This window comes from Gallus gallus, chromosome Z, assembly GCF_016699485.2.
Source record: "Gallus gallus isolate bGalGal1 chromosome Z, bGalGal1.mat.broiler.GRCg7b, whole genome shotgun sequence".
In the NCBI taxonomy this organism is placed as follows: Eukaryota; Metazoa; Chordata; class Aves; order Galliformes; family Phasianidae; genus Gallus; species Gallus gallus.
In genome coordinates this window covers 42,396,042-42,416,367 of record NC_052572.1, presented here as the reverse complement: position 1 = coordinate 42,416,367, position 20,326 = coordinate 42,396,042, and the positions used below count along the sequence as shown (strand labels likewise).

General features: G+C 38.0%; 1 protein-coding gene across 5 annotated transcripts in view; it reads left to right on the top strand.

Moving 5' to 3' along the window:
• PTCH1 (patched 1) overlaps positions 1-20,326 on the top strand; it is a 65,746-nt gene that overhangs the window by 29,586 nt on the left and 15,834 nt on the right. For all 5 annotated transcript variants that reach the window (NM_204960.3, XM_040655421.2, XM_040655422.2 and 2 more), the window contains 7 exons: positions 259-357; positions 1,466-1,591; positions 9,193-9,311; positions 10,590-10,989; positions 11,495-11,804; positions 17,323-17,465; positions 19,436-19,619. In NM_204960.3, the coding sequence (NP_990291.3) occupies positions 259-357; positions 1,466-1,591; positions 9,193-9,311; positions 10,590-10,989; positions 11,495-11,804; positions 17,323-17,465; positions 19,436-19,619 (1,381 nt within the window). The remainder of the gene's footprint in view (positions 1-258; positions 358-1,465; positions 1,592-9,192; positions 9,312-10,589; positions 10,990-11,494; positions 11,805-17,322; positions 17,466-19,435; positions 19,620-20,326) is intronic.

Genomic DNA, 20,326 nt, shown 5'->3' with positions numbered 1-20,326 from the left:
ATTATTTGTGTTGCTGATTTTCACTTGTGCTTTTCTCCTATCTAGTAACTTGAGCTATGAGAAATTAAGTGATGATGATGCCAAATGATATTAAAGAAAGACAGATACACTGTGGTTTATATAGTTATACTTTGTTCTTCTGTGTCCCTGTGTAAGTCAAGAGTGTATAGTTACTTCAATTAACCATGTAATAGCAAGCTGCATGGTAGATCATAAAACAACAGTAATTGTTTTTACTTGTTTTGTTTTTTCCACAAGGTTCTGCCTTTTCTTGCTCTCGGAGTTGGTGTAGATGATGTTTTCCTTCTAGCCCATGCGTTTAGTGAAACAGGACAGAATAAGAGAATTCCATTCGAGGTAATGAGAACATGGGGAGTTAGGGTGAAATAAAAGGCTTTCTATAGGGAAACATACTGAATTAATAATGAATTAGTAATGATTTTAAACAAACAACAGCTGCTTTTTTTTTTTTTCTGTAGAGGTTTTTCCCTGATTTCTATAACCCAGAGTTTACTCAAAATGTCAGTAATGTAAATTTGAGAACAAACTTAAATATGACATTAAAATGATAGAATGGTTTCAATAGAAGGACACAGTTTTATAGTAAAAACAATGAGAAGGAAATTATTATTATCTTTTACCTTTATTTGTTATGTCTTTAATTTGTGATTTTAAGAGTTTTTCTTCTGTTTTCCTTTCCTATCCTTTATAATTGACTGTGACATTTCAAAGCATAACATTCATATTATGAAATATAAGATGTCATCACTTCTGTGAGTTTTTCCTTCTGCTGACCTTTGTATCTTCAGTCCAGACGTCATATCCAAAGTATAAATGATTTAAAAGCAACATTAATTTGTCCATTCCGTTATGTACAAGCAGTATCTTCCCTGTGCTCTTCGCAGGTGGTTCAGCATGCAGACATTACAGTGCTACTCTGCTATATACTATTTGGTTGAGAAAGTCTCCTATGCTTCCTTCTGTTGATTTTTCTGGGTGGTTGTTCTTGGGTTTGGAGTTGTTTTTATGTTGCATACTTCAAAATGTGTAGGTATATTATGAATCTATGGTGTTAATCCATGCTTATTTTGTCTGAAAAATGGTTATAGATGAACATCGACTGACTCCATCAGTAGACAATACATCCTTCTTAAATTGCAGATAATTTGATATAATGACAGTATCAATTTAGTTTTATCTTTTGAAGCTAGAATCAGATTGGATAATGTTTTCTACCCACAAAAAATAAACCAGCATTTTATGTGTCACGTGCTTCACTCCTGGACAGTATACTTAGTGTGTTTGTTATTGATGTAGTCTTAAATGTGCACTTGCATTTGGAATTTCCTTGTAATAGTTTTTCACTATTACTGTGTTGTATCTGTAGAATGACCGTTTTATTTGCAGGACATGTTTTATTCACATGACTTTTAAGACATGCCTTTTTTTTTTTTTTTTTTTTCAGGACAGAACAGGTGAATGTTTAAAGCGAACAGGAGCAAGTGTAGCCCTTACATCTATCAGCAATGTTACTGCATTCTTTATGGCTGCCTTAATCCCTATTCCTGCTTTACGAGCATTTTCACTCCAAGTAAGTTTATGTGCTACTTCGTTAACTCTTCAGTGTGTTCCAGTTGTGGGAGACTAATGATGATACCTGTTAGTGACAGTAGTAAATCCACATTTAGTGCTTCTGGAGGCCGCTGAATTAGTATCTAATCATTGTTTTCCATAGATCTGGGTAAAAGCAGCAGCTGTCTGCCCTTGATTCTGCTCCTCCTGTGGAATTTCTTGCATTCTGTTAGCTGATGGTAGACTGCACTGCCAGTCCAGAACTGGGTTAAGTGCAAAAATCAGGATGCATGCAACAAAGAAGAAACAAGTCATTAGAAAGCTTTTGCATTGTTACTGCAGTCAAGAGCATTGGACTGCACTTGAGTGTATACCTTAATGTTCCTAAGTGGGAATTCAGTTCTTTCATTCAGGTTTATCCAATTTGCTGCTTTTTAGAACTTTATAACCAATGTTCAATGACAGCAGCAAGAATGCACTTGCCATCATATATATATAATATATATATATGTATGTATATACATACATACATGTATACATACATAGATAAATATATATGTATATATATATACATGTATATCTATATATGTATATACATGTGTGTATATATATATGTATATCTATATATATATGTCTGTCTGTATGTATATATATATATATATTTTTTTTTTTTTTTAAATACAAACTTTGTTGTACTGCCTTGCTCCCAATGAACCCCTGGAGAGAACTTCAGGAATTTTATTTTACAAGTACTTTGAGAGAAAACTTGAATTTTATGGGCTGAAACATGTATTGCTCTCTCCTTTTTCCCTCCATCTTCTTGAATTTGTTTCTGATAATATGCCTTCAGGAGGATGAAATGTTAAGGATGCTGAAGAAAGCTTTTTTTTTTTTTTTAGAAACAAGCTCCTTGAAGAAAGCTTTGGGAGGTTCCTATCAGACACTGCTTTGACACACAATCAATTTATAGCACTTCCTGACCTTTTTGTAGAACAGGCAAACTACTTTTTCAGTAGTCATTTTTCTTCTGTTGTAGAGTGGGTTCTCCAATTATTTTTCATTCTCCTGAAGCTCTTGGCTACCCAGAGAAAGCAAAGATGGTAGTTTTTTCTTAATATATGTGGCAATTAGTGCTGTTGCCAGAGATTTAGATATGCCTGCTTCAAGCTGTAAAGTAGTAAACTGTTGGTGATGGCAGCTACATGACCACTAAGTTTTAGTAACTCATTTGCCGTTTTCATCTCAATAGGCAATTTGGTATTGAACAATGGAGGAAGTAAAGGCCTCTTTAGTTTGCTGTGCAGTTGGGCAGGTATCTGTGGCAACTATAACTATGGCTGAGTCCTGAATGGTTAGCAGAATTTAGCTCTGCTAACTTGCTGAAACCCAGGTATCTATTCTACAGACGATGTAACAGTGAATTATAATTGTTGCAAAGACTGGTCTCAGTATGTGAAATTTATTTTTGAAGTGTAATATTTTGCAAGAAGTGTTTCATATCTTCTAAATCAGTAGTCAAGATTCAGCCATCCAACATGTGCTTTAAACACCTAACAGGATACTGGACATCCTCGCCAGGAATCAGAGGAGGAGTCTTTTTTTCCTGTCACAGTAGTAACTATGATTTCGTAGAAGTTACTACAGCCTAAACACATCTCATAAGAAGTACTCAGCAGAGATTAGCCATTTTGTCCTAGTCATACCTCTAAGCTGTTCAGTGGGGACCAACAGAACTAGTTCTTTCTTCTCTTATCAGATTTTGCTCAGCTTCTCATCTCATTCTTTGCATCAGAAGATGAATGGTTGCCTTTGGATAGTAAGTGGAGACAACAGCTGCAAATATTACTGTAATCTCAGTACACACTAAATGTACCTATCCTGAGGTATTTTCTTCTTATCTGCTATCACCATGTAGACTGAATCAGAAAACAAAAAAGCTGTCCACAGAATAAAACGACAAACAAGAAGATCCCAGTGAGATTTCAATATAATCATGTATGAACATGTTGACATCATTCAGAATGAAAACACTGTGATCAAAGTCTATATTAATCACTGCCTTAAAACAGTATTTATATGTGGGATTGCTTGGATATTCAAAAATTAGCATTTCAATTGCTTAGTCTTTTCTCACATCTGTGATCTGTCTTTGGTTTTTTAAATAGCAACCCCGTGCATGTGGGTAGCTCCAGAAGTAGTGCCTCTTATTTATTTCCATGGAAACTGCAACAGATCTGAAGAGCTCAATAACACTGTTTGATAGAGCAGATTCTGAGCTACAAAGCACTATTTTACGCTGTGGTCACTGCCATTAGCTATGCATTTTTGCCAGCAATGAACAAGAGTCCACATGCTGCACTCGTAATAGTCTTTATGGCCATCCAGAGCATGGCTTGTCTTTCACGTTGTTGTCACCACTCCTGAAACACATCATCCATAGTCTTGCTGTTCTGGCATCTGCTATTTGGCCTCCAAGAATGTTCAGCAAGTGTTGATGAATGTCAGTGGATGCCATTTTTTTTCCACATGGAGGAATTCAGTTCCATACCTTTGCTTCATATGCACTTCTGTGTCAGGCACCATTTTATTAGACAGCCCCTCTGCAGCCATCGGTCACACAGCAACAAAATGTCATGGAATATCAGTTGGAAGGTTCAACCCCAACTGCTGTACCACCACCATTGGCCTCTAACGTTGTGGCCCAGCATAATAAACTAGGTGGCATTACTTACAGAGCAGCCCTCATGTAGGAGTGATCTGAAAATATGCAAAAAAGGGCAGCTGAAGACCTGTCCTGAAGATTTATTGGAACTAGAAAACGTGGATAAATCAGAAACCACTATCCCTTATTGTTAGAAAGGAACATATATTTCTTGCTTTGTCTAGCTTCACCAGGTAAAATCAAAGTCAGATCATGCATTACTTACAGTATTCAAAATCAGATAACCTTGGCAGGTTTTCATGGATGGTCTGCATTTATATGTGGATTTCTTTACTCGTACTCTTCTTTTTCCCTTTCTTGGGCTTGTTTAAGGAACTCACTGCCATCTTTGATAGCTTCCTAGCAAGACTTAGAAGGCAATGAAATACTGCAGTTTACTTTCCACAGTAGCTACCTTCTTCTCATCTAGGTAGTGAATTTTTAACAGATAGGCTTAGAAAAAGAATTACTCTTGACTTTATTTTACTGTTCATTCACTTTTCTTAAGACACTGCAAGATAATTGTCAAAGTTTCCATAACTTCTGAGGCCCAGTATCTGTAAAATAACCCAGCTGCTGAGGGAGAATAAATGATTTCCTGCATGTACAAGTCCATCTTTTAGTTGGAAGCTCACATTTTGCGTATCAGTGCTTTCTTCTTTTCCAGCTTCTGTTCTGTTTGCCAGCTAAAGCAGTTTATTGATAGCCCTGAGTTGTTTGTTTGCTTAACTCTGCAAACAAACAAAACTCTTGCTGGAACTTAAACTCTGCAAGCTTACTGTTGTTTTTGGAGTTTACTGGATCTAGCTCTTGCTGAGTTAAAAACAAACAAACAAAAAATACGATTTTGAAAGTGAGATTTTAAAAATTAGTTCTGTTATGTCGCTAGAGACTGTGTTAGTTTTTTGACTGTTTGCGTTTTTTTCATGTGTTGATCTAATTAGCTCCTTACTGAAACAGTTTTAGGCTTCAAGAAGCTGATGGTTTCTCAAATAATTCAGTCCCAAGAATTACCTATAAGAAAATGCTCAGAACTTTTAGGGAGTAGGTTCTGAATTTTCAGATATTTCATCTCTTAAGATTGGGGGTGGATGGGATAGATGGGATATCAGAGAACTCTACTGAGAATGTTTGAAGTTCACAGTAGGAATGTTGTAAATATTGTTCTTTATTTTGAGTGTAAATGAGGGAGGTATGGCAGAATATAACTACCATTGGGCTGAATTCTTTCCTCTGACAAAGTGTTCAGACACCTTTATGGAATAAATTCTGAACCAAAAAAGAGAATGCAGTGCTTCATAAAAATTCACCTAACTTTTCTTGCTTATAGTGGAAACTTCCTCCCCAGCAGTTGAGGAATGGTGTAGATTCAGTAATGAGTAGAGGTGGAACTTTGCCCAACAAGTCTTAGCAGTAACTTTTTCCCTCACAGTAAGAATGACAAGTTGTATTTTTCCTAAACATAAAAGTGCATTACCAGGTGGTGGTGGTGGGTTTTGTGGACAGAAAGAATGAAAGTTTTTAAACTCATTCAGTTATCTTACTCCGCTGAAGTGGTTTGTCCCCCTCCTTTTACCTGCATCTTTTAGCTTTCCCTGCTCCTGACAAGAGAGTTTAACAAGCAAAATTAAAGCCTAAGGGGACGAGGAAGGGGGAGATGTGAGTCTGTGTGCTGTCAGGGGGGAGTTGCAGATAGGCAGTGGTGGAGTGGAAGTTTCCTTGACAGACCTCCTCGTCTGCTCATCACCTCTAGCTATACAGCACACACATTCTCCTTGGGTGGGCTGCCAGGAATGGCAAATAGCAGCACATACCTTAAGCAGGGCCCCAGCCTACCAGCTTGGCTCCCTCTCCCTTGCTGCCTCCAACACAGACTGCCATTCTTCTGTTTCATTTAACAGTTGCAGCAGCAATATTTTTAGGCTGTACATTATAGAAAAGATGCAAAATTGGAGCAAATTTCTCAGAAAATGATGAACATTTTTTGTTTGATGCAATATTTATTTTACTTCCTTCTGATCTCATTTCCTTTAATTTCTCTAATACTAATCTTAATTTTATTGATTTCTCAAGAAGAGAGTCTAAGGCTCTTTCATTTGATCACTCTTTTCTGAAGGGATAAGAGCAGATGCTAAAATACTAAATGTGCTTTCAGCTTGAGTGCTGCTAGCAGATTGCCTCCACTCTGGAAGCTGTGCTACCACAGATTTGTTGGCGCTTTTCCAGTGAATGTGGTCGTTACAGATAGGGCATGGCCATGGTCACATTTTTGTACGTTTCCATTCCAAGCCATCAAATGTCTTAACTAATACTGGGAGGGGAGGTAGTGGCTGATGTGTCATATCAGAGACTTAGTCACCTTCACTAGTTCTTCCTTCTCTGCTAATCTGACTTGATCTCCTCTCTTGTGTCACGTATTTCCATATGCTACTGGAGCTGGGAATGTGCAGCAGGAACTGGGAGACATGCTGAACCTTGTCAGGTCACAGGGAGACTTTTGACAAGGCAACAGACAGAACTGATAAAAGAGCAATGTTTTGCTTGTCTAATTTTGAAAACTGAATGCTTTTGCAACCTTGAAATGCTGGTGAGGTAGGTGAGGGAGAGAAAGCCTGCAACATGTTGGAAATGTGTTGAGCAAATTAGAATGGAGGTGGTTGTTTAAAAACATGTAACCTGTGGAAGTAGTACTTCAATAATGATAGGATACATTGGGAAATCTATTTGATTGTAGGAGGAGTGCCATGCTTATAAGCAGATATACTATTTGTAGTTGCATTAGTTTTGATTCTTTATTAAGAATCACACGTGAATTTAGCTAACTAGTTCTATTTCTGCCATACACTCAAATATTTGTTCACTGGGTAGCAGTGTTTGAGTTTCAAGGATTTGGGTGTCTAAAGAGGGAACCGAAAAGGTATGAACTCTATGCAGAATTTCACAGAGCAGGAGTAGAGGAATTTGTTAGTTTTTCAACCATTCAGGGAGAAGTAAGAATTATTATCAGATGTCAGGTGGGATTATTTTCAGCAAAACTTCACATTGTAACATTTTCAGTAAAACTTATCTCATCCTTGACAAAATAACTTTGTTAGATACAACTGATTATTCATGTCAAATGGGTGATACAATTTTCAGTGGTTAAGTAGCAATAAGGGGAGTGGTTGTAATAAGCAGGTCCAGCAAACACCTTACTTGCAACAACAGCAGTTTGTTTTTGTGACAGATTCAGATTATTCTGGAGAGGATCAAAAGGAAATCATCTTATCTGAAAGTCTTAGCTGTGACCTTATGTACCTTTCTGTGTGGCTATGTATAAATCATGAAACAGTTACTGAATCTTTTCTCTCACATACGGTTAAATGATAACTAGGTTTTAAGTACTAGATAAACATTGTTGCAGTAGTTAAGTCTACAAATAATTAGCAGGACCAAAATTTTTAACCAGTCTGAAGACTGCAAAAGAGAAACACCAGTAAGCGCTAGTTTTGTGTTCACTGTATTTATGATTGAATTAATAAGACAGTATTTGCATAAGTTACCATGTTCTTAGAAACACGGAAAAAATATTTAGTTTTTTAATCAAACTGAACAGCTTCAGAACTCTAAAAATCATTTAGTAGATTAATACTTTGATTTTGAAAGGTAAGAAAAAGATTTAGTACCATGATAAGTCAGGAATTTTTAAAACATGAACATCTTTTCAGCTACCGATTTTGAGGGCTGATTTTTCAAGATCAAAAGCAACTACTTGTTTATTTTGGAAGAATGACGGCATGTTTATATCAAGTGCACCACTTGATTTTCTTTTTTTTATTTTATTAATTTGTATAATTTTGTTATTATGCAATAGACTGCCTGTTGCTTGTTTAATAAAACAGAAGGTTTAAAATACGAGGATCTCAGTTGGGTTTTTTCACTTATTGATGACTCAACCATTGTTTTTTTTTTTTTTTCAGTATATCTCTTGCTACAGTACTTGTTAACTTTCAGTCTTACCTGTGCTCAGGTTTCCCTTTTTGACAGCTAGAGCCCTTAGTAATTCTACATTACAAGTAAATGCTATTAATAATGATAATAAATGCTGTACTACATATGTTTATGGAGATTCCCTGAGAATCTCTGTATGGGAATGGATTTGAAGTATGGTTTAAAAGTGTGTGTGAAGGGATTTTTTTCCCCCTCAATTAGTGTTCACTTTACAAATTAAACCACATATTCTTCCAATTTAAGATACATTATTGTTCCAGTTTAAGACTTGTTTTGATAGACTGGATCATTAATCAAGTTCTGATAAACACAAATACATAGACTTACTATGTGTTGTTGGATTAGTTTTACAGCTTCTTAAAAAATACTACAAGATGATCCCAAAATGTTACTCTTTCTGACTGGACTTCTAGGCTCTTTTGAGGGCATAATTAGTGGCTTCATTAGAATTTGATTAAACCTTTACTTCATTATTGATTTTAAAATGTGCTTTAATGTTTAAATACCTTCACAACCCTTAAATGTGAGAACTTCAGGCCTTCTTCCAGGTTTGCTTATGCTTCCATCTTTTTTTATAATGGGAGACTCTGAATGGAGCAGGATCTCATGCAAATGGATGATTTATTAACTTGGGTTTTTTTCCACTTCAAAAATCATGGTGCCACTACATCTCCAGGCACAGTCACATTAAAACATACGAAGTTTAATGTTAAAAGAAACTAATTAACTACAACAGGACTACCATAATGAAACTGAAAAGTAAAAATATACCTTCCAGTTCCCTCAGGGAGAGGCTTGAAAGCATCTAACAGGTAGGTATGATAAATGAGTGTGTAAATGAGAACTGAAAGGAGGTTTAATGCTGTGTAAAAATGATCACCTGCGTGAAGCTAAGCATCAATACTGCTTTTTTTATGATTGATCTCTAGGCAGCAGTTGTGGTAGTATTCAACTTTGCAATGGTTCTGCTAATTTTTCCTGCTATACTGAGCATGGACCTTTATCGTCGAGAAGACAGGAGACTGGATATATTCTGCTGTTTTACAAGGTGAGAGTGTGTGACATTGATTGATGAGGTGTGTTCTTTTGTGGTCATGAGTGCTACTGTTCCTTGTCAGGAGTGGGTGTTCATTGCAGCAAGGTCAGTATTTTACTGTCTTGATCATATTGCTAGTGACTAAACTGTGTTTGCTACTGTGATCTGTCTCCCTCTGTATTTGACCTTTTGATTTTGATACCAAAGAGAGAAAGCACTTTCCAAAATTTGTTTCAGTGAGTGGCTAGAACAAGGAGTTGATCACATGACAGGACTCTTGCTTTCTGTTTCTGATTAAGTTGTATTTTCACTGGATGACTTAATGTGCTTTAGTTTTGGAGACCTAATTCTCAAAAGTAGGAGGCAATCAGACTGCCCATGTTTGATACTACCACCAGTAGTTGCACCAAACACTTACCAGAATTTGAGCCTATTTATATATGAGGAAATTCAGTTAATAACAGCTTGTTTTGTTTAGGTAAGCAACATTCTGAATTCCTCTTTTTTAAGGTAGGTTATATTCATTTGATGAAAAATATCTCACACCATTTTCTGTCATCAGTTTGTCATTTCTTAATTACAGGAAGAGATGTATCTCTGTCAATAAAAAAAAAAAAAAAAAAAACACCACCACAAACCAGGTATATATTACCTTCTTGCTTAGACTAAAATAAAGAGAATGCTTCAAAAAAAAATACTTCTGAAATGTTCTGTCTTCATTTAGCCCATCCTACCTGGGCAATGCCTATGCATGTTTGCATATGTTTACTTCATTTTTAAAATATTCAGTGTCTGTGTGGCATGTGGTTTCAAGCTGCCTCCCAGAAGTCTGAGATCTTATGCAGAAGGCTCAAATATTATTTAACAGTTACTTCAGTTCTTCTAAACTGAAGAACTCAGTATTTTATGTGTTTATGTTTTCATTTAAATAGCCTAATTCTCAGCGTGGGCACACGAATGCAAACTCACATGCATATTGTATGCATACGCAAACCTGGCTATTGACCTGATTAGCGTGTATAATTAATGAGTTATATGAGTGTATCTCAGTGTCTTCAGACAAATGGTGGTTTCTGCTTTGTTCAGAATAAGAAATCTGTGCATATTTACAATTAGAACCATGTCTAAGAAGCATCTGCATTTAGAGTTGGAGAAGAAGATTCATGTCGAAGCATGATAATTAACATAAGTCCTCTGAAAGCAGTAGAAATGGTTTCAGACAGAAGCAGATTATCCTGCTTAGTCTGATGAAAATGAGAATGTAAGCAGTGTTTTTCTCTTCTCTTACAGTCCATGTGTCACCAGAGTGATTCAGATCGAGCCTCAAGCGTATGCAGAAAATGACAATATTTGTTACAGTTCTCCACCCCCGTACAGCAGTCACAGTTTTGCACATGAAACTCAGATTACAATGCAGTCTACAGTGCAGTTGCGCACTGAATATGATCCTCATACACAAGCGTACTACACCACTGCAGAGCCACGATCAGAAATATCAGTACAGCCTGTGACAGTGACTCAAGATAGTCTTAGCTGCCAAAGCCCAGAAAGCGCAAGCTCAACAAGGGATTTGCTTTCCCAGTTCTCAGACTCCAGTGTGCATTGCCTTGAGCCACCCTGTACGAAGTGGACACTCTCAACTTTTGCAGAAAAACATTATGCTCCGTTCCTCCTAAAACCAAAAGCTAAGGTAATCAGAGAACAATTTTCTGTTTGTTTGAAAAAAGACTTCTGCGTTGTCTGCATGGAACATTGCCCTGACGATAATAAACATAAGGAATAAACATAATTATTTTGCAGTAGGAATTCTTAATAATTTTGTAGGTATGTTCATACTTCAAAAATTTTATATCACTAGCAGAATAGTCACATAGCTTCAAAGGTAAGTTAATGGGAGGGAGGTTGTTGACTTACTGTAACATGAGCTTGTGAACTATGTAACTAAAGCCACTATTTTTTACCATATAAATTTTGTATCCATGCTTTAGAGACCTTTCAATAAAACACAAATTATTTAAGCCCTGCATTATGTGTATGCTAATGCATGTATGAACAAACAGGTAAGAAAAATAAGCTTAAGTGTATGTAGTGACTGGTATTAATTTTCAGCCTAGTTCTGTTGTATGCCATTGTGAACTGTTAGTTTCTAAAGAAACCTAAAACCAAATGCATTTCTGCTTTTGTTGTTGTTGCAGGTTGTGGTTATTTTTCTTTTCCTGGGCTTACTTGGGCTCAGCCTCTATGGAACTACCCGGGTGAGAGATGGACTAGATCTCACAGACATTGTACCACGGGATACACGGGAATATGACTTTATTGCTGCGCAGTTCAAATACTTCTCATTCTACAATATGTACATTGTGACACAGAAAGCAGACTATCCAAATGTCCAGCACTTACTTTACGAACTTCACAGAAGTTTCAGCAATGTGACATATGTTTTGTTGGAAGGAGATAGGCAGCTTCCCAAAATGTGGTTACATTACTTTCGAGACTGGCTGCAAGGTAAGAGAAAAATTGCACAAACTTATCTTTATTCTGCAGTAGCAAGCACTTAATCACTGTAATAATATTTCTATTTCCCAATATGGCCACACAGTTATAGACTGCTTACAGCAGAGGGATGCCTAGGTTCTGATCTGAGTTTGAATGTTTCTTTCCTTTTTCTTCAACAGTTCTGTTCTTTGTGGCTAAGTTTATTACTCCTTAAGACAATTTTGAAGCTTTTAAAGATTATAACTGTGAGAGGCAATGTCATGCCCTTCATTTCCAAACAATTAGTGAGGAATTCTGATTAAAATTAGTGGCCAAATATGGCCCAGTGTCTTGGGAAAATAAATGTTTGCTGAGTGTTTTGAGAACAGTAAATGAGAAGTCTCACTTCAGCAATGTGTTTTGGCACAGGCTTAACTTTCAGCATGGGTGATCCTGTTGGCTTCAGCTGGGACTGCTGGCATGAATAAAATTCAGTGTCCTTTAGGCATTTTATTGGACCACGAGTGCACCACACATTCTAGATTTCTAGTCAAATGTCTTCACTCTTTTTCTGGTGCTGCTTTTTCTGAGCTGAAATGTAAAGGGGTAGGGGGGAAGAAGAGAGAGGCACAGCCTTTCAGATACTCTGATGATAATTATACTGAAGTCAGCTTATTAAAGATATTAAAGGTACTGTAATTACGTATGTTGAGATGAATAATTTTTTTGTATTTAAAATAAACGGTACAGTTACATCTCAGCAAATTTAACTGTTCTCTGCTGTGAGCAAGTGCATTCTTCCTTGAAATATGCCTATCTTACCTTTGCCATTTTAGTTGAAAGAATCTTCAGCAAGCTTTTTGCCAACAGAAAAATAAATTATACTGACTTAGTGATACTGTATATTTTATCCTTAACTATTTACAGATGACTGATGCAGCCAATGATTCTCAGAAAACATTTACAGAACTACCAGCATTTCGGGATATTTTCTTCTCTCTGAAAATGTCTTAGGCAGTATTGGGAAAGCAGAGGCATCTGAAGGACATACATAGTAAAATTATCGAGTTTATTGCTTATATAATACACTGAAAGAATCAAACAGAACAGAGTCTCAGCTACCAGTTTTACTGTTTTATTTCTATTTTTAAAATGTACTGGATCCATTCATTACAGTCTCCTTATTGTAAATTTTACTTAATTTTTTTTTCTCTCATAAGTAAGGGAAGACAATTTCAATGGGAAGAAAATTCAGTATAGCTTACATGTTTTGCCATATTGAAGCCTTAATGTACTCTGTAGCTTCCTAAGCAATAATCTTTATATGTGCTTTTCCAATCTCTTATAATGCTGTTGTTTCCTTAATTTCTTTTGTTTTGGACAACCAAAAAATAACCACAATAGGGAAAACAGGTCCCACCCTTGGAACCTGTGAGATAGAAATCTGAGAAGGTTGTGTTCAAGATCTTCACATATTAGTGCTGAATATGGGCACAGTTTGACAATGGTAAAATTAGGAAAAGATGTCCTTGGATCTGCTACTCTGCTGGCTCCTCACAATGAAATGTTGGAGGCTAACCCACTTGCTGTTGCTCTGAGATTGCTTTCTTTCCTGTTACTCCCTTCAGAGGCCACCTCTTACCTTTCACTTTGGATGCCTTTCTAATCCCCTCCTCACGCTAAGGACTTGTCTGTTCTTCACCACTCAATGCGTACGTATCTCCTCTATGCTGCTTGTACACGTTCATGTATGACCTTTCCACATCTTCACTGGTTTTGAGGGTGTTACTGTTCTCTTCTTGCCTTTCTTAGCCCACTTTAGCCTGCATGTCTGTCTTCCTTCCCTTCTGCTGTTCTTCCCTTAGAGGAGCTGTGAGTATCCTGGTACCCTGGATGCAGGGAGCTAAAATTCTACACAGGAGTGGTCAGGGGCGTTCCCGTGAGGTGCTGATTTGGGATGGTTCAAGTGGTTGTGCCAAGGCACATGGTTTTGCTTTTTGATCATGCACGGGTTTCAAATTAATCATTATGATTACCACTTAGTGTTTAGACCTGTGTCCTTACTCCTCCTTTCTACCTTCCTCCAGACTGGCACAACTAGGATAAAACAACTAGCTGCTTTGTGAAGACAGGGCTGTCTTGACAGATACTGTGTTTACAAAGCTGTAAAGAAGGATACAAGGCATTAACTTAGGGGGGGAAGTGAACTATTATAGTAAAAACTGTCACTGTTGTCAGTTAAGGGATTATCTGAAGGTGCAGACAGTAGTGAAAAGAAAGGTACATGGTCATTGCCAACTAGGGCTTGAAACCAAGGGAGTAAAGACAAGGGGGGGTGAAAACAGAATTAACAAATGAGGTGGAGTTTTAGTCAGGATCAAGGGAAATAGTTCTGTGCCTGCATTTTTACATCATGAAGAGAGCGGGATAATCAGAGTAGGAATGACTTCTGAACTATGTGTCTAATTCCTACTGTCTTCACTGGGAATTCAGTACTGTGGAGATTAATGGTTCAAGATGGCCTTCTGACACTTACGCATTTGTTCAGCAGTTTACAAAATAGACTGAAGGGAAGCAACGGTGTATGAACAAAAGCATTTTTTTTTATGAAGACAGCCTCCTTGGTTTAGCTGTATGCTTGTAGTTTCCCTACAGCAGAGTGCTGTCATCCTGACGCACTTGCTCTTGCAGTTTTCCCTGTACTTTTCTTCCTGGTATCCAGTCATATTAATTTATTTTCTGCTACTGAAAACGCAAAAGAAGAAAGCTAACACTTATCATTCATTTAAATGGGAAATGTTAATGTTATTTTTGTAGGTGACTGAATGTAAATGAGGTAGCTTGAATTCCCTGGCAGGTTGTAATTAGGCTTGTTTTTGCTAAGTGTAATCTTATATTTCATAGTGCCAACTGTTCACATTGTTAAGTAGGAATTTCTTCACCCCCCTTTCAGCATCCCATGTCATTCTGGAGGATTTCACCTCCTTCTGAACTAGAAAGCAAAAGTCACTGCTGATAGGAAAATGTCCCATATGTAACATTAAAATTCCGTAGTTTTTAAAGAATTTCTCTGCAGAAGGGCATCAGCAGAAACATTCTGTTAATCTCAATTACCTTTATACTAGATTAAAAGTCTTTTAAATCATTGGTGGAAAGAGTTTATGATAAAAATGTATATGTTGCTAGCAGTGACACTGCTGTTCATTTCAAGGAAATTTTAACAAACGAACTTGGAAATTCTCTGGAAAAGAGGCACAACTTAGAGTGGTATCTTGGTATTCCTTCCTCAAACTTCCAGTTTCAGCAAGGTCAGTAATAAGATGAGCCAAAGTGTAAAGAAATTATGCCTAATGAGAAATAAAGATATAAAAGGGAGTGGAGCTTGAGGGTTGATCAGACTTTTTGGAACAATGAAGGGGCAGAGAGGGGGAGATGTGAAAGAGCTGAACTTCTACCTGTGGTTGCAATGGAGAATGCACATGCCCTTTTTAGCATACCTTGCAACACAGGTTGGTCAAGTTACATGTAGAGTATATTTGGTTTTATATGTCTGTTTAGCCTTGTGATAGGAGCTACATATTAGTCTGGAAATTCTAGCTATATATTAAGAGGGAAATTCTTCCCCAGGTGTTGGTTAGCATAGTAATTTTTGTGCTCCTGTTACCAAAGGAAACAATTTCTACTGTAACTTAAAAGTTAAGCTGTTCTTTGGTGGTCTCTCCTTTTTTCCCTCATGCTGTTTCACGGCTTTCTTACTTCCCCAAATCATCACTTACATGATAATTATGATAGCAGAAATGTTCTCACCTAGCCACTTCCTGAGAGACTGAGAACTGAACTGTGTTCAGGAAGGATGAATGTGTATTTCTGCAAATCTCAAATAGTGTTTTCCCACTCAAAGGGCACCAACAAGCAGCACTGTTAAGGGGGCTGTGAAGTTCCTTTGGTGATTTTAAGAAGTCTGGTGGGAAGCATCCTCATCTTGGGCAGGTGCCAAGGGGCTACAGTGGCAGTTTTGGCAGGTCTGTTGCATCACTTTGTTCCCAGCTTCCTGGCTTTACCAGCGGGAGCAATTTTGTAGACAGCACAGGAGGCAGCTTTCTAAGGGAGTGGGGGAAGTGTTTGTCCATGGTGTGAGTACCTAGGCCCCAAGGCAGTGTCAGGCCATATTTTCTCTTCCCTCACTCTTATCTCCTTACAGCTGTAGCTAACCTATCAGATCTGTAATGATGGTTTTCATTATAGCTCCGCAGTGCAGCTGTGAGGTGGGCTAGTGGCACCACCACCACCCCCTGGCCTTTTCCTTCCCTTTCCTGGACGTGCGGTTTGTCCTCTGTTCGCACAGAGCCTCCTTGTACCAGGCTGCAGCTTCCTGTTCTAAATATGATCCAAATTTGTGCTGTGAGGTGTTCCTCCCCCTTAAAGGGTGGCAAAGAGGAAAATAACAGTTGAGACTGAATAGGTGTTGGCTGTGATCTTTACATGTGCTGGCAGCAGATCCCACGACTTGTATTAGCTACACAAGTTGAACAGATGGAACAAATTGACAAATTCGTGTTCACTCACGCTGTGTTTGAGAAGCAGCTGAGTTGCTGTTTGAAGTTGAAAGTTTGAGTGTGGTTTTTTTTTCCTCTTGTAGTGGAATTTCTGGTTACATCGTACGAGCTGTTGCCTCAGTGCTCTGCAGTAGCCCAGAATGGTTAATGAGAGTAGTGTGTGTCCTCCTCCTCTGTGGCTTAATGCACTTGGCCTGGATTCTGGTTGGGGGGGAGGGGGGGGCAAAGCATGGAGGGTGTTTTTCTCCCAGATAATGGACTAAGTGGCTCTCTGGTTTTAACTACAGGGCAGGCAATGATGTTAAACTAAGGCTGAACTCAGCCTCTTCTTTTTTTGGCACCATCCAAGTCAGCTTTGTTTTGAGGGGCAATAAATGCAAATGTGGTAGTGGATTTTGAGCGTGGTGATTCTGGAATTGTAGTTCATTGAGGTTAAATACTTTTTATTGCAGACATCTTTAATACTTCCCAACATCTTTCTCCTTGCAGAGTGCTTGGTTGCTGTCTCACATACAGCATTGCTGTCAGGCAGTGGTGAGGCAATATAGACTCAGGAAAATCTCTGAGGATGTTGGATCTGAGAGTCTTACTCTTATCCCAGATCTCCTCTTTGTGATGAGGTTACTGGTTAATGATGAGTAATAACTCCAGTGCACATTGTATCTGCCATTTGCTAACTCAGGTTTACTGGTCATCATGATATGAGAATGGTCTTGAGGCTTCTCCCTTGCACCTTCTTGCTTCTCCCACGTTTTTTCTGCACAGAATACAGAATGTACTAGCAGTACTTTTGCCTTACCACACAATGACTGCACATGAGGAGTACAAATATGGGAGGTTGTAAATGGATTTTTTCCTTCTTGTTTAAGGTATAGATGGTAAAAGTTTACAATGAAAAGAGTAATTCTTCTTTCTTCCTACTGAAATTTGTTTCTGATATTGATTTCTTACATGTTTCTCCTATTTTCTCCTTGGCTGTCTTAACTCTTCAGGACTCCAGGATGCATTTGACAGTGACTGGGAAACTGGGAAAATCACTTACAGCAACTATAAAAATGGATCTGATGATGCTGTTCTGGCTTATAAACTCTTGGTACAAACAGGCAACCGAGCAAAGCCCATTGACATCAGTCAGGTATTGTATCAGAGTCCTTACTGGTTTATACAGCACTGCACAAAGTCATCAGGAGTTGGGGGAGATGCAAAAAGCACATTGTAGTCTCTTTTCCATCTTTCTGCATTGAAATGTCTAAGTAACACCGTACTGCATGGCCTTGCTGACTTTGCTAGGTCTATTTGTAATTGCAGTCTGGGCTGTGTTGCAGTGCCTTCACAATCAACTCTGGGAATGCCTGTCATTGGTGATTACTGACTGATGTGTTACGTGCTGCTCCTGTCTCAAACATGTTCTGTTTTCACAGAATTTGTTTTGGAGGACGCATAGCTACATATGTGGATGTAATGGAGTCTGAACCTACATGAGGCACAGAGCCAGTGTTAGTCATATTGTCTTAAGTAGCATCATTCCTGATTTGAATCACATTTCGTTGTAGGATCAACTTTGTTCAGCTTTCTTCTAGGATGTTACACCTGATATTTACTATCACTTCATTAAGAACCTAAATTTTAAAGAAGATAACTAATGAATGGTAGTATCATATTCTTGTACTGTTGTCATAAATATATAGATATACTGTGGTAGATTAAGGAATGACAGTTGGCTAAACTGCTGAACAAAACATCTGACTATCTTTTATAAGATTACAATAGCATACAACTACTGTAGCCATTGTCAACCTACACGCTAGGTTTGACTTCTTTAACTAAAATTGTATTTAAATCAATTTCTTCTTTAAAAAGAAGATATTCTGCTATAATCTAACTTCTCCTTTCCTTGAATCATTATTGACTCCATGTGCTTTTAGGCAGAGGAATATTTCTAATGAGTTTCTCGGCAGATCTGCTTGTTTTTCTTTCTTTTGCTGGCATTAAAGGTGAAAGATTTTAGAGTTCACTGTTTAAAGTTACTATGATTTGTAAAACACTTCTGTATAGCAATGTGCAGCATGCTGTCAGATCTGAATGAAGCCTTAGCAATGAATTAAGGAAATAAAAGGGAGAGAGAAAACCTTCTGTGAGGTTTTGTTTAGGAGTGTGTACCACGTACACGGTGGAACAAATGTGATTGGACTACAGCTGCTGATACAATTTCCTGTGCCTGGGAGGGAGAAAAGTGTGGTGCACCCACAGGGGCTGAGCCCTGTACTATGCAGTTCCAAAGACAGCTTGAAGACATACAGTTGTTGCATATCCTGTGGATTAATTGAATCCAGGTCTTTGGAATCTAGCTCTCTCTCTCTCTCTTTTTTTTCTTTTTTTTTTTTTTTTTTTTTTTTTTATGACCGTCACTGTTGTTTTTCATTTCATTAAAAAGACCTGGAACTGGAGCCAGGCCAGAATTTTAAATAAACAAAACAAGCAAACAAAAAAAAACCAACAATACTCTCACACCCAGGGTCCTCTGTCAGGGCCCTAGCTGTGGAGTGTTTGGCTACAGGATATCCACTGCTGTTTACCCCACAGTTCCTCATGGTGACCTGAGTAACAAAGGGCACTCATCTACTTTCTTGATGCTGGACATTTTCTGAATTCATAGGTCATAGGAAGCAAGTGTTAGCAAAATTTATACAGATGTTGTTTTATTTTTATAGCTCTCCTCCATTTACTGGGTGGCATTTCCTTCAGTGTTAACAGCGGAGGTTAACTGCACACAGACGTGTATAGGGATTCTTGCCAGATTTTCTTCCCTTTCTTGAAATGTTTCTCCAACTTGATTGTTTTTCATTTGTGGCTTCAGGCTGTCAGAATTCAGGTTTAGTTGCTTCAGTCTATTCTGGAACTATCTACAGGTTTAGTGGTTATAGTAAATGCTATATGAGTGTTAACTTGTAAATAAACACTTTATTATCAGTAGTTTTCTAGATTTCATTGTCAAACAACAGTGGTTTTTTGTTCGTTTTGTTTTGGTTTTTGCTGAAAATGTTACAGCAAGAGCTCCAAAACCAAAACTCATTCTGAAAGTCTTCTAATTTTTCTATTTTGCAGTTGACTAAACAGCGTCTGGTGGATGCGGATGGAATCATTAACCCAAATGCTTTCTACATCTACCTGACAGCCTGGGTTAGCAATGACCCTGTGGCCTATGCTGCCTCTCAAGCCAACATCCGGCCTCACCGCCCAGAATGGGTGCATGACAAAGCAGACTATATGCCAGAAACAAGGCTAAGAAGTAAGTAACATTTCAACTTAATGTCTTACAGTTTATATGAGTGCCCCCACTCCTTCCTTCAAGGATGAGTAACTGTAGTTGGTTGATACTATACAGTGTTCTGAATCATAAACAGAACGATATATTATGTTACTCTGTAGCCTCAAAAGATAAATGCACCATTACAAATGTGGTATCACTGCAGTGTTTTATCATGTTGAAAAATGAATTTTATAGCAGTTGAAGTTTCACTGGAGCAAGTTGCCCAGCAAGATTGTGGATGCCCCCTGCCTGGAGACGTTCAAGGCCAGACTGGATGGGGATTTGAGTAACCTGGTTTAGAGGGGGGTGTCTCTGCCTATAGCAGGGGAGCTGGAACCAGTTGATCTTAAGGGTCCCTTCCAAACCAAACCATTCTATGATTCTGTGAAGCTTTAGAAACTGGTAATAAGCATTACTTTTTAGTGCTGCCTGATAGTTTTGTCTGTTAGAGGAACTTGGAAGTTGCTTGGAATTGCTGCCCGTGTCATTCTGAAGTGTCAACACTGAGATTATATCATGTTTGTCTTCAATTCTAAATACCTAAGGGATTCTTATCAAGTAGGCTCATATGTCTAACCTTTCAGCACCAATATGGTACAAGAGCTACTTAGGTAGGGGAGCAGTCCTACTCTCTGCTATTCATTGTCTTCCTGAGCAGTCAGTTTCCATTGCTTTGCTTCAGCTTT